Source organism: Staurois parvus, unplaced genomic scaffold (assembly GCF_062004578.1).
Source record: "Staurois parvus isolate SC_StPar_1 unplaced genomic scaffold, SC_StPar_1.0 ptg000349l, whole genome shotgun sequence".
Taxonomy (NCBI): domain Eukaryota; kingdom Metazoa; phylum Chordata; class Amphibia; order Anura; family Ranidae; genus Staurois; species Staurois parvus.
The window spans coordinates 3,283,542-3,297,839 of record NW_028318145.1 but is presented as its reverse complement, the minus strand read 5'-3'; the positions used below and the strand labels follow the sequence as shown (position 1 = coordinate 3,297,839).

Below are 14,298 nucleotides of genomic sequence, written 5' to 3'. Positions count from 1 at the left end.
TTCACCTTAATGAGGATATTCTGTTACCATTCAGGCATCTGCCAAGGGTTCACCCTTTTTGGTTTACCTTTATGCTACTGCTTCTTAGATGCAGAATGATCTCCTTTTTTATCCAGTCCAGAAGAGGTTCTCAGGCTTCAAGAGAATGGCATCCCCATGCGTCTGCACGCTTTCCTACACCAAAAACGTGCTGCTGTTAGCAATTACAAGTAGTTGTGCACTCACATATTATGTGAACCTAGCCTAAGAAATTGATGCCAAACTTGCGGTCACACCTTTTTTAAGCAGTTACTGCAACAGTTTTTTTTTTTGTATGTTTTTTTTTTGTATGTTTTTTTTTTTTGGGATAAAGATTTTACATAAAAGCTGACCATTGTCAGCAACCCCTCTTGGTGTTAAATGGTTTGTCTGAACGTCTACATCTGCAGGATAGCTTGTTCTGTTGAAAAACAAGACTTACTAGCTAGATCACCAGCTGAAAATAAGACGGGAGCCTACAAAAGAAAACTAGTGCAGCCCCGACATCGAATTTGTAAGCTGCAATATAATAAATGTTTGCTTTTGCATGTAATTTTACTTTAAAGCTCATTCCACAAGGCTGGTAAGGATTCCTTGGGTTCCCCATCAGGCTGCAAACTAATCTTTTTGCACATATTTTCTCTAAAATTTACATGGTCAATGTGTCTTTTTTGCTGATGCTATTTTTGGTTGAAATGTTCTGCAAGTGATTAATGCCTTTGGATTCCTTTTTGTTGTGACTGTTTTTTGACATCCCTAGGTGGCTTATTATCATCAACTGTGTTCCTCAATGAACAATAGAAAAAATAGGATTTTTGTATTCAATGTCAAGTCCTTTTTTCATTACATTTGAGGAACACTGCTTCTTTCTCTCTCCTGATGTTCTCTGTGGATTGCCTGCTGCAGCTGAGTTGGTGTAAGGAAGGAGAGGTCATAGGCTCAAGAGGGTTTTTATGTGCCTAGTGTCCAGTTCTCCTGTAAGCAGCAGTATAACCCTAGGTTGCTTGCTTATTAAAATGTGTCCCTCAATAGACCATGAGAAAAGGATTTTATGGTGAATACAAAATGCTATTTTTATGCTTTTAATAGTTGAGAAACACCTAATTAAATATACAAATGGGTCATGGTGCCTCACTTAACTACAAAATATGATTGGTACCATTCCCAGGAAATCTCTGCAAATCTAAGTTCTAATTATGTCTATGCATTTTTTTTTTAAACACAACTTAGCAACCTTGACACTGCCTAAGGCTTTATGACAGACTTCAAAAGGAATTTTAGTTGCATTTCTGATACTTGATTTCACCCTCCCATCCCTCTTGTATTGAACTGTATTGTTGCTGTAGTGTCTCCTGTTATATTGTAAAGCGCTGAGCAAACTGTTGGTGCTATATAAATCCTGTATTATAATAATAATACATTATATTATTGTGTGGAGCTTCAGACAGCTCTCTCCCCCCCCCCCCCATCATATATGTCGTGAATTTAGAATGTACAGACATATTGTGAACAACTGGTAATGTTAGATTAGTCTATAATCACAGGTCTTTAACTATCCCACAGGTTATACTTCCATTCTAGCTATTAAGATATCCATCGTCTTCTCAAAAAATGTCTCTTGAGCATTAATTTATTTTAACTTATCGATTTGTTGCCAGGTAGATTTCTGCTAGTTTTGCATTATAAAGGTGCTTATAGAAAGTATTCAACTTTCTTATTTAGGAGTATGTACCTGATAGTCCTGTATTACTTATTTGTCTCATCCTAAGCTTTCCTGCAATGCCATGGAAGCAATGTGATATCAGTCTACAGTGGAAAATCAGAATTTGAGTATTTTTGAGCGCAATACTTAAAATTAATCTCTAAAATTAGTTTTTGTGCTTGATTGCCTGATTGCTTTTCAACTTATTCATTTTCAGTTTACCTGATAGTTGACATACTCATATTGGGTATATAGAAGTTGTTTATTATTTGGTGAAAGTGTAAAAATATACCTTACAAAGTGTGAAAAGTCTGTGTTACATTGTCTTATACAGAAATGTCCAATACAGTGTGGGGTGACTTGGGCAACTGACTAGTTGTCCTCGACCATTGCTGTTCTTGTACATTAACATACTCTAGTTTAGATTTTGGCTGTCCCCAAGAAAAACACATTTTGTTTTCTGTTTTGTACAAGTACAGTGAAAAACAGTTCAGTTCTCCATCATAATTATTAAAATAGTGAATAGAATAATTATGTTAAAAATGTTATAAACAGTAGTTCATCACTAGAACCAAATGCCATTAAGGTATTCATTTTATGAATTGATTAAAAAAGAAAACCTGACCTCTATTATGTGGTAGGCAGACATCCCAGCCAGAAAAGTCCCTTTTGGTAAAATGACCATATTACTGCCACAAATGGCTTTTAACTCCTGATCTAGTGCCTGGCCTTTTGAGCAGCATATTACATGTGTAGACCACATAGGACGGCAGCACAGTTCACAATGCCCTGTTTTCCATGGAAAGTTGAAACTTGTGTCTACATTCACACCTCTGTTTTAGTGTTGTGCATTTAAAAAAAATTGCCGCAGTCTTGGTACATTTTCTGTTAACAAACAATAATGCATGTAAAGAGGGTCTCACATGCACCAAACTGCAGCTGCACTACATAAAAATCTGAGAAGTGAATGAATGCAATGCAATACCTAATAAGTATTCAGTCTTTGAAGATTTTAAGTTCTCGTATGAGCAGACCATATGTATTACCATTTACTATAGTAGGGAGACAGTTTATCCATTCCTTGTAGAGTACATGTATTCTTACAGTATGTTGTTCTAACTCCCAGGGGCAGTCTGCAGCAAAGCGACAAGGAAAATATAAAAAGGTACTCTTGTCAGTTACTCTAACCTCATATATCTGCATATCTGTTCATTTGAATCTGTCGCCAACACCTTTTTGAAGACAGATTTGTAGCAGAGAAAGTAACATCTGTCTCCGATTTTGCACACTTACGGATATAGTAAATTCCTGTATGTAGCCCTAGCATAAGACATAAGGTTATTAGTTGAATAAGGTGGATTTGCTAGGTAGTCCAATGTGTTTATAAACAAAGTATACACTTGTTATACACAAGTACAACCCAAAGAAAAACGTTTTTAATGATTTAAACTGTTTGAATTGTATTTGCAATTTAAACAGCCTGCTGTGGTAAGTTTGAAGACCACAGACATTAGATGATCATTACTTGATCCATGTGCTTGATAATTTCTATGGGTATCGTCAGATTAAAGCAGAAATTCAGGCATGAAATTGCACATATTATAAACAATTTGTCTAATGATCAAAGTGCTATCTTATGTCTAAAGATGGCTGCACACAGGAAGACGTGCTTAGAATAATGGTTGGTAGAGTATCTACTTATTCTCAAATAAGAGCTGCTTTGTCAGGTCATGCTACAGCATTCTTCCAAGTACAGTCAATACATGTGGAACATGTTGGGTTAAACCTTTTCTACATTTAAACATGATTAGGGGCCAGTCACAAAGATTTTTCAATATGTTAGAAAAACTCTGTCTTCTAGTGATCACTTCTGGCAATTTATCACATTGCTTGATTTTATCAGGTCACATATAACTACCCTGCAAGGGCATGTTTTGCTAACCTTAGGATGACTAGCCTATTTTTTTTTGTAAAGCTCAACTTCTGCTGAACGGACCAAACACTGACCGAAATTCAGTTGGTCCCTGCTGAACCGTCCAAATTTCGATCCATCTAGGGCCATCTTTAGTTGTACATAGTTTTCCAAGGAAATTAGTGTGGTAGTTTCAGCAAAGAACCAGTGCAATTGGCAGAGTAGTTCAATACGCAGCTTTTGTATGGCATAAAATTGCAAAACAAAGCAGGAGCGCAAAGAAAAAAAAAATTTCCCAGATTTCTGACTTCTTCCCAATATTTTTTACAATTCTCTCTAAAGACGCAAGAATTGCAAACATACACTTTCTGCAATGGGGGCATAACATCTGCACTTCTATTCAAAAATATTTCCAAGACACTATCACATAAAATGCACTTTGCCTATTTTATCTACACCTGTTTGCTGTGTCTTCGAGCATTGCTCCGTTTTGCGTTTTCTAGAAAATGTGTCTTTATCATTTAATAAAACTTGGTAAATGAACATTTAAAAGCAGTAACCTTTTTTTATGTAAACCTTACACGAACCTTGGCAATTTCAACTTAACCTGAAAAAAGTGTGTAAGCAGAGGTTGCCCTCAGTGAAAACCACATGTCCCAACCTCTTCCACTTCTGGAACCTCCCTATTGATCTTGGTTTCTACCTTGTTTCATTCTCATCCATGGGGGGGGGGGGGGGGGGGGCACTTGACGTCATTCACCTTCATTTCCTACAGAAGAAATTCATACTGGCAAAAAGGAAATAAATTTAGGCCAGCCCAGGATAACCCCTTCCTACTACCAGCATGCCTATCCCCCCCCCCCCCTATTTATTTTTACTAGCACACTTCTTTTTTTTTTTTTACTGCAGTAAAAAATGTTTCTGTGTTTCTTAAATCATTGCTAGAGAAGTACTTTTTTATTGCAACCAATTGTGACATGCCTGTCCTAAGCTTGGCTTTGAGTGCAGCATCCAGACCCTTCTGATCTGCACATTGCAGGGATAGATCGCCTGGTAGTGACTTCAGACAATGGGTTCTGCTTAGGGAATTCTGGTAACAAATTAGCAGTCCAGAGCTGCCAGCATTGCCTCAGCCTGTAAAGACTCACTCAGTGAATAGGCTAGTTGGGCTGGACCCTGGGAGGCTACCTCATTTACACTGGTCATTGGGTGCCTTTTTTAAATTCCCTGGCAGTTCCCACCACAGAAGTTGGTTAATGCGATGGGACTGAGCACTGACGTCATCTGCTGGGTGCAGTGTTGCATACCTGCACTTTTTTCCATCATACATATTGAGGAAGCATCTTCCCATTGGCTACTGCTGTTCCTACTTTGCACAGAACCACATGAAACTCTGATCGTAAGTTCATTCCTGTTGCACTTCTACAGTCACTGGTCACCTCCAAACTTCTCACCTTCATATGCTACCAGCTGTTTTGTTTTGGTGAATACTTTAGACCTTGCCTCATATCCTGTGCCTTAAAGAATTTGTTTCACTTTCTCTTTAATGTTTTCTGTCATTGCAGGAGACAGAATACATGTGGTACTTTTGTCCCATGTGTGGAGAATGGCTAGCTGTGTAGTCAGACTTTACTCTGCTCATTCCCAGCAGAGCAAGGCACAGCATAGTTTAGAGCCTGTGATACACAGTTTGTTGGATGCAGGTGGAGGCTTGGGGGTGAGAATGAGGCTCCATCTTCATTTCACTGACCACAGCCCTGGGTACAGATGATTAGAATTTTTTTTTTCTTTTTCTCAATGTTTACAGGCATACTTACTATACAATGGGGGTTTTGGCAGCTGTTCTCTGCTGCCTCCTCACTAAAATAACAGACCCAAATAAGCAATCTTTATGGACAGGAGCAGTAAAGAAGGAATGAATAAAGAAATAAGGGTTTTTGTGCCAGAAATGATTGCAGTTCATAGAACTGATTTTAATGTATTTAAACATGCTTTTTCTATAGTTAAAAGATCATGAGAGTTCATTAAAGCGGAGCTCGATCCAGAAGGGAAAGTTCCACTTTAAGGTTTTGTCCCCCGCTCCCCGTTAAGGATTGGCATCTTTGGGGTGGGGGAGGTGCCTGAATTTGACAGGTACCCTCTCCCACTTGCGATGCTATCGCCTAGATGATCAGAAGGAGAAGTTGATCTCCCTCCCTATAGTCTTTTGCGACATGTGACCAGTCGCAAAAGACTACGGGGGCCATTCACAAAACGCAGTGCTTTCTACTTCTAGAGTCTCTATTCCGTTACATGACTCTACTTTAGCTCTTCGGGATGTGGCAGGTTTCTCTGCCCTTTCAACTGAGGTTTTCACTACAGGTATACAAGAGCTATATGCACCAAATCACCCAAATATTTGCAAACTGCAGAGGCCCCAAGCACAGTCCTGTGCTTCACCTCGATCTGTATCAGATTTATCTGTGACCATAGCAACTTGTGAGCCATCTGACGCAGAGGCCTTCTGACTCCAGTCTTTGCCACAAGTTTTTCTTTCAGGAGCCGCAGTCTTCTGGTATCGCTTGCAAACTAAGAGACCGTGCCAGCTACTGTTGATGTGATAGATTTGATAACTAACCTGGTAACACTTGTGGTGGGTGCTCAGTGGGCTCTGCCAGAACATCAGGATCTGGTGTATCGGGGACAGATTGCCATTCTGCTTCATGGTTGCTGGGTTAAATCCCTTTACTGCCACTGGACATAAAAGTTACATCAGAAAAAAACTGCTTGTAGCAGGCCCACTCAGTAACCCTTAAAGTGGAGCGCCACCTGGAAAAAAAAATATAAAATAAAAGTCAGCAGCTACAAAAACTGTAGCTGCTGACTTTTAAAATACAGACACTTACCTGTCCTGGGGTCCAGCGGTGTCCTCACCACCGCTGGTTTCACTGGCCACCTTCTCTCCCTGGCGCAGGCATCTGGTGTGGGCACCCGGCTGTGACAGCTGCAGGGAGGGTGGAGGACAACTTCTTCCAATCGCCTAGGCGATCGTAGCAGAAGTGGGAGCGGATACCTGTCAAATTCAGGTACCCACTCCCCAAAGGTGCCAATCTTTAATGAGGAGCGGGGAGCAAAGGCTTAAAGCGTAACGTCCCCCTTTGGGTGGAGCTCCGCTTTAAGTCCACTGCAGTTTTCACTGGCTGTAAGTTTGTGGTTGCTTTAGTGACCTAAGACCTACAGTTATCTGGTGCCTAGGTCTGCCTGGAAGTATGAATGAATGTTATTGGTGGCTGGTTCTGAAACCAGTGTTTGGCTCTCAGTGCTATTGGGCCTCTTGCACACAGGAGTAAAAAACCACTGATATCAACACTGTTGTCTATGGACAATGCACACAGCTGCGTAAAGATCTGTAATATAGGGATGAGTATGGAGCCGTAAAACGAAAATAGAAAATTTTACTCCTGAGTGTAGTACTTTATGCGCATATATGTGTGTATGCCTATATTGCAACACTGGCAACTAGAGGAGGATGTAGATCAATTTTAAGAATGTATACGCATATGTACATTTATGCAAGGTCTTTACAGAACATTTTACTCAGGATCTTTTTGTGAGCAAGATCTGAGTATAAACATGGGTAAATGTTTAGGTCTGTGTGCAAGAGACCCTAAAGTCCTTTTTGTGCCCTTTTATCTCCTTTCAGCGGCTATTGACTTTTTTTAGAGGTACTCCCTTATTTAGCTCCCTGTTACCCTGTGACTCCAAAGGATTTGCATATGATCCCTCTGCTCACCAGAAACCACACTTTTAACCCATTAGGCCTTTCTTGCACATAGATGTAACATTTTACTGATGTTTATACTTCGGGTCTAGACATTACGTATAGATGTGTTGCCACTGTTGCAATATACACAAACATATACATAGGTATGCATGTAAATTACTGTACTCAAACATAAACGTTACTATTTTACAGCTTTATTCATCACTGTATTAGTGCTCTTTACACAGCTGTGTGCATTGTTCACAGACAACAGTGCACCTGTTTTCAGATCAGGAAAAAACATGGCTGTTTCTACTCCCATGTGCAAGGGACCTAAGAGACATTCCTCTCTAGTCACTCTTTGTAGCCATCGCCAGGAGGCCTCATGCACAGCAGCATTTCTTCTGACAGAATTTGGCAGAAAAAACACCTCTATTTATAATATGTATGCACGTATGGCATTCTGAGCATTCCTTTGGCCAAAATATGAATTTATTTTCATTATTGGAATACATATGCGTGCATTTAGACGCGTTTATGCACTTTCAGCTCAAAAGCTCCTCTCAGAATGCATTTTGGTACCTACTTTAATTTTTTTTTTTTTTGTCTGCCTTTAAATGCCCTTCTTCAAATACTCCTGTAAACACCTATATGTGCATTGCCACACAGGCAAATATAAAGGTGCTTTACAAGCATAAAAAAAGCTGACCATCTATATAAGAAGCACTTTTTGAGCTCTGTGTGCATGAGGCCAGAGAGTATCTGTCTGAACTGCCACCCTATCCTCTAAGGAACCTTTTTATGGTTTTGCATAGGAACAAGGTGGTTCTAAGGCTTAGCACTTCTTGCCAAGCAGGACATCATTGTTCTGCCCCCTTTGTCCGGCTTCAATTTGCCAAAAGAAAAATTCCCTCCCATGTCTAGATGGGATTCGAGCTATCTCCACTTCTTTCAGATTCCGTTGTCATTTTGGATGGTTCATGTAAGTATACACCAGTTCTCGTTCCACCGCCTAAATCTTTAGGTAGCTCAGACCATCATTTGAGCTTACGTGATCGAGAGCTCAGATTCCAGCTTTTCAGAGTGCACTCTACTAGATCTGTTAATGCCTCTTGGGCTTTTTGACATGAAGCAGATGTTTTCCCAGATTTGCAAGGGCCTCACCTGATGTTCTATTCAAATGTTCTACCAGGTAGACAGTGCAACTTAGTTTGTTACCAGCTTTAGGCAGCACATTAAACTATAGGCAGTCTGCCATTCCTTGTTTTTCTAGGCCTGGTTATGTTTGTTGTGTTTCCCACCCTTCAGTTGGGTGGGTTTCGGATGTTCTAAAGATGAATGACTTCAGTGTCCTCTCAATATAATCCTTTTCTTGGAGCCCGTTGAGAGACATAGGTCACACTAGGCATGCTGGTGGTAGGAGGGAATATCACGGGCTGCCCTACAGGTGACAGTATAACTTGAAGCTGAATGACTTCCGGTGACTTTTACAAGAAAATACTTTTGCTGACAGCTTCAGCTGCTTGTATCTCTAGATCTACACATCATTTTGATACATGGTATTACTGGAGGTAGCCTCTGCTTTTACTGCTTTGCATTATGTTCAGTTTGAGTTTTTCAGGTTTGTCACATATTAAAGCTGAGCTCCAGGCAAATTGTTAAATACACTGTTCAAATACATATAATGTGAACTGTTTTCCTGGGAGAGAATTTGTTTTACAATTCTTATGTTATAGTCAGTGCTGCCAGATAGCACAGCCTGGGTTAGAGACTATAAGGTAACAGATCTGGGTCCAGGACCTGCCCTATCCATTTGGTTGGACGATAAAGTAGCAGCAACACATTGATTCAATCCTGACTGTGCTCCCCCCTCCTGTAAGCTTGTCTGCGCAAAGCAGTACTTACTTGATTTGCATTAGTGATTATTTCATCTGAGTGCTGGTTTAAAGTGTATTTCCAGTTTTGCAGCCAAATTGGGATAACATCTACTTTTTATATTTGTTTTATTTGTTTTTTTTTATTTCTCATTCACATAGCTTAACTTAGCTGGGCAGCTGTGTTTGCTGTAATTTAACTCATTCCATACTGTGCAGGCAGATCTTCATTATCAGTTGTAACTAGATTTGAACACTGGCTGCCATAATAAAGGGTTAAAGGTTTAGATCCTGGGGTTCTTGCATTGTGTGTTAATAAGGACATACTTAGAACAGACTAATTCTGACAATGTTTTAATCTACTTTATGCTGGTTCTGGCTAGCTTTAACTAGTGTCAGAGTTCAGCTTTTCTCAGTTTAGAGTAGTCACATTAACAATCTTTTCCTGTCTTGTTTTAACACGTATTTACCCTTGTGTACTTTTACAGCCTTTTGGTTGTTTTACTTGGGAACCTTTTAACTGTTTTTTTTGTTTGTTTTTTCTCTTTTCTTTTCTTTACAGGATGTGATTTCAGTTCACTACCATTTGATACCTTCATCAACAAAACCTAAGAATGGCAGCAAAGACAAAGAGAAAGAAGCAGAAAAGGAGAAGGATGTGAAAGAAGAATTTGCAGACGCTCTCAGAGACCTAAAGATTCAGTGGATGTCAAAGTATGTCAGGAGAATGATGGAATTATTTGTACAGGCATTGGCACCTAATGACTCAAACAGTGGAAAATTTAATAAACAATGTTAGAAATGTTTTGCAAGGTATTTTGTGCCACAATAATTCAGGGAGGAGTTGAAAATATATTTTTTTTTTCATTTTCTTAAACTATTTAAATAACAAGTTACATTTGAAGTTAAATATGTCAACATAGCAGAAAAATGCTCATCTTCGTTAATGTTAATATATTGGTGTCTTGGATGGGTATTTAATAAGTTAGGGCAGACACTATCAGTTGTCTCATTTAGTAGGTGACTTGAATGTGCTGCTGATGCCCATTGCAATCCTTTCTCAAACGTGTTCTTGTTCCCTTTATCCATGGAAAAGGGTGCACGCACACTGAATTAATCTCTCAAAATATAAAATCTGTGCATATAAGGCTGCTTTTACGTTGATCAGTTTTTCTTCAGTTAGTACCTCACCAAAAGCAGAAGAGCAATTAATGACCATTAAATCCTTTTGGATCTTTTCACACCAGTCAGTTGCAGTTTTGGTGCAGTAAAAAACATGCACCAAAAATGCTCCTCCCCATTGAAATAAATTTAAAACCGACCAAAAATACATAAAAAATGCTCCTGCTGTTGTGTTTTTGGTGCATTTTTTGAGTCACGTCCTTTTTTCACAGGTGAAAAACTCACTGAAAACGCAACAAAAATGCCGCAAAAACGCATGTGTTTTTACTGCATTTTTGCAACGGAGCAGTGTGAAAGTATCCGAACACTGCTGATAAGGAGGTTGGGGACTTTTGTATAAACCCTATACAGGCTAGACCTACTTAAAAGCAGTGGTCAGATTTTATTTCTTTTAATTGTCCTCTTGCATGTTTAAAAGCCAATGCTGCCATAAACTTGAATGTTTCGCTGAGTGTTCCTGTTTATTATCATCACTGTGAATTTTTCACTGTGTTTTTGTGTATCTTGGTATGTTGCTGCTTACATCCACCTAGAACTGAACACTGACTGTGTATTTTTCACTGTGTGTTTGTGCATTTTGGTATGTTGCTGCCTTCACCATCTGTTGCCCTTTCTGCTTCATTATGTTTGTTGCTCTGTAAGTGTCTTACCTAAGTTATGGCTGGTCTTATCTTTACAACTCTCTCTGCCCTCTTGCAAGCTTGGCTTAGTTGTCAAAAGCTTGCTCTACTATCCAGCCATCCCTATATTCGCTCAAGATTAATTAACAACCAACCACCCCCACCTTTAATAGTATAAATCTAGAGCACCTTTATGGGGAAGGACTTTGCTCGAGTTCTTTCCTTTAGTGATACTTTCTAGAAGTGATGCTTTATACAAGTGATTTTCACTTCAGACTGCACTTCAGAGATTGCACGAAGCTAGCATACATAGCAAACTGCATTGAAAAGCACCAAACAGGCTGCAGGTGACCATCTCTCTATTCGTGTGCTTTTTACCACTCCTTCTGACAGTTGTCTGCTCTCCTGAATGTCTCCTTCCTTCATCCCTCTTCTCCACCCCACAGTTTATATACATCACCCTCCCTTCTGTCTTCTCTTTCTGCTTCCCTTTCCCATGGTGGCCTTCTCTGGACTCGTTCTCCCAGACCCAGTGGACGTAAGGGAGGTGGAGTTGGAATCCTCCTTGCCCCACAGAGCACCTATTGAGTACTTCACCCACCTCCCTCTCTGACACTCTCCTCTTTTGAGGCACATTGTATACATCTATTCTCTCCTTTTTTTTCCCTAAGAATTACTGTGATCTACCGACCCCCTCGACCGGTATCTACCTTTCTTGATGACTTCTTTGCCTGCCTACCTTACTTTTATTCTAAAATCCCCACAATCATTCTCGGTGACTTCAACATCCCTTTTAATGCGAACACTCCTGCTACTTCTAAACTTCTTAATCTAGCCACCTCTTTTGGCCTGAAGCAATGGATACAGGCATCTACACACTCCAGTGGCAACACCCTTGACCTTGTATTCGCCTATCTATACACTCCGTGCAATCTCTCCAACAACCTTCTCCCACTCTCTGATCACTACCTTTATTAGCTTCACTCTCTCATTGTCTCCTGCCTCCTCTCCCTCCAACTACTTAACAGCTACCCGTAGAAACCTTCGCCACCTCAATCCTTCTCTACTCTGCTACTGACCACCTCTATGACAAAATATCATCCCTGTCCTGCCCAGATCTAGCCACTTCTGTCTACAGCAGTTCACGGTCATCCTCCCTAGACAAGCTCGTCCCCCTCCCTACATGCAATCAGGCCCTGACCCCTACATAAAGGCTTCAAAAAAAATGTGGCTTAAGACGAAGTCTCTTAAAGGCTGCAACCAATATAAATCTGCCCTCCACACTGCCAAGCAGACCTATTTCATTACTCTCATGAACACTTGAGAGTAATGAAATGAAATAATGTAATGAATCCCCGCCAAATCTTCTTTACCTTCAACTTTCTTCTTCATCCTCCACTGCCTCCACCCACTAACTTACTCACTGCCCAGGAGATCACCAATCACTTCAAAAAGAAAATCGATACTATTCGTGAGGAGATCTGTGATGCGCAGATACCTCCCCTACTTAATACTGCACATTTACAGGGACAATCACTACTTCCTGCATTCAACCCCACTACTATGAAGGAGGTTGCTAAACTTTTTTTCTAACGCCCACATAACCATGTGCCCCCTGGACCCTGTTCCATCGCAAATGCTACGGCCACGCTCTGGCTCTATCCTATACTCTCTAACTCACATCTTCAATCTCTTCCGGCTTCTTCTCAAATTCTCTAAACCATGCACTAGTCAACCCCATACTTAAAAAGCCCTCAATAGACCCCCCCAATCTTAACTTACGACCCATCTCCTTACTCTTCTTTTCCTCCAAACTCCTTGAACGCCTGATCTACAACCAACGGAGCAACCACCTCACTGAGAGTAACCTTCTTGATCCTCTTCAGTCTGGATTTCGCTCTCAGCGGTCCACGGAAACTGCTCTCCTCAAACTTACAAGTGATCTACTAACTGCTCATACTCCTGGACCTCTCTGCTGCCTTTGACACAGTGGACCACTCCCTCTTTCTCAAAAACCTGTACTCTGTTGGTCTCTGCCTGTGCTCTTCATTGGTTCTCATCCTACCTATCCCATCTCACCTTCAGTGTTGCTTACAATTCTACTTTCTCTTCTCCTCTTCCTTTCTCCTTTTGGGGCTCCCCAAGGTTCTGTTCTGGGAACCCTCCTATTCTCAATTTACACCTCCTCTCTGGGTCAATTGATTGCCTCCCATAGTTTTCAATACCATTTCTATGTTGATGACAATCTCTCTCTACCCCTCAGCTCACTCTGTCTCCAAATGTGTCACTAATCTACTAACAGACATATCAGCCTGGATGTCACACCACTTCCTGAAAATGAATCTATCCAAAACTGAGCTCATAATATTTCCTCCCCTACATGCCCCTTCTACTGACTTCTCTGTCAAAATCAACAGCTCAACCATCAACCCGCCCCCACATGCCAGGGTGCTAGGTGTAATCCTGGACTCTGAACTATCCTTTCGACCCCACATCCAGTCGCTGTCCAAAGCTTGCCGCCTCAGTCTCCGCAACATTTCCAAGATACGCCCCTTCCTAATCAATGGCACCACAAAGCTTCTAACTCACTCCCTGGTCATCTCCCGCCATGACTACTGCAACTCCTTCCTCATTGGCTTGCCTTTTGCATAGGCTATCCCCCCTCCAGTCCATCATGAATGCTGCTGCCAGACTCATCCACCTTACTAACCGTTCAGTATCTGCTTATCCCTCTTTGCCAGTCCCTCCACTGACTCCCACTCACCCGACAAATAAAATTCAAGATACTCACAATTACTTATAAAGCCATCCACAACTCAGCCCCTAGCTACATCGCTAACCTGGTCTCAAAATACCAACCAAAACCATTCTCTTCATTCTTCCCAAGACCTCCTGCTCTCTAGCTCCCTTGTCACCTCCTCCCATGCTCGCATCCAGGAATTCTCCAGAGCAGCTCTCATCCTTTGGAACTCCCTTCCCCAATGTGTCCAACTATCTCCATCTCTGTTCACTTTTAAACGATAAATACATAAAAAATGCAGCTCAGCAATATAAACACAGATCTGGTGCTAATAATATAAACGTGAATATATGAATAGTGAAAACAGAAATTGTGTTTGTGGCAATAAATATGTGCTACACCAAATGTCTTATCAACACACACACATAGATACCCATAGAACTTCACATAACAGTGCTGAAATGAATAGTGCATACAAATACCAAATAAAATGTTCTTAATATTGGAC

At 40.6% G+C, this 14,298-nt stretch overlaps 1 protein-coding gene across 3 annotated transcripts in view; it reads left to right on the top strand.

The window, feature by feature from the left end:
• The window catches only part of TPP2 (tripeptidyl peptidase 2), an 87,570-nt gene that overhangs the window by 60,019 nt on the left and 13,253 nt on the right, over nucleotides 1–14,298 (top strand). For 2 of the 3 annotated variants that reach the window (XM_089684533.1, XM_089684536.1), the window contains exons 24-25: nucleotides 2,847–2,885; nucleotides 9,811–9,962. In XM_089684533.1, coding sequence (XP_089540659.1) covers nucleotides 2,847–2,885; nucleotides 9,811–9,962 — 191 coding nt within the window. The remainder of the gene's footprint in view (nucleotides 1–2,846; nucleotides 2,886–9,810; nucleotides 9,963–14,298) is intronic. The other variant, XM_089684534.1, reaches the window with a different exon arrangement.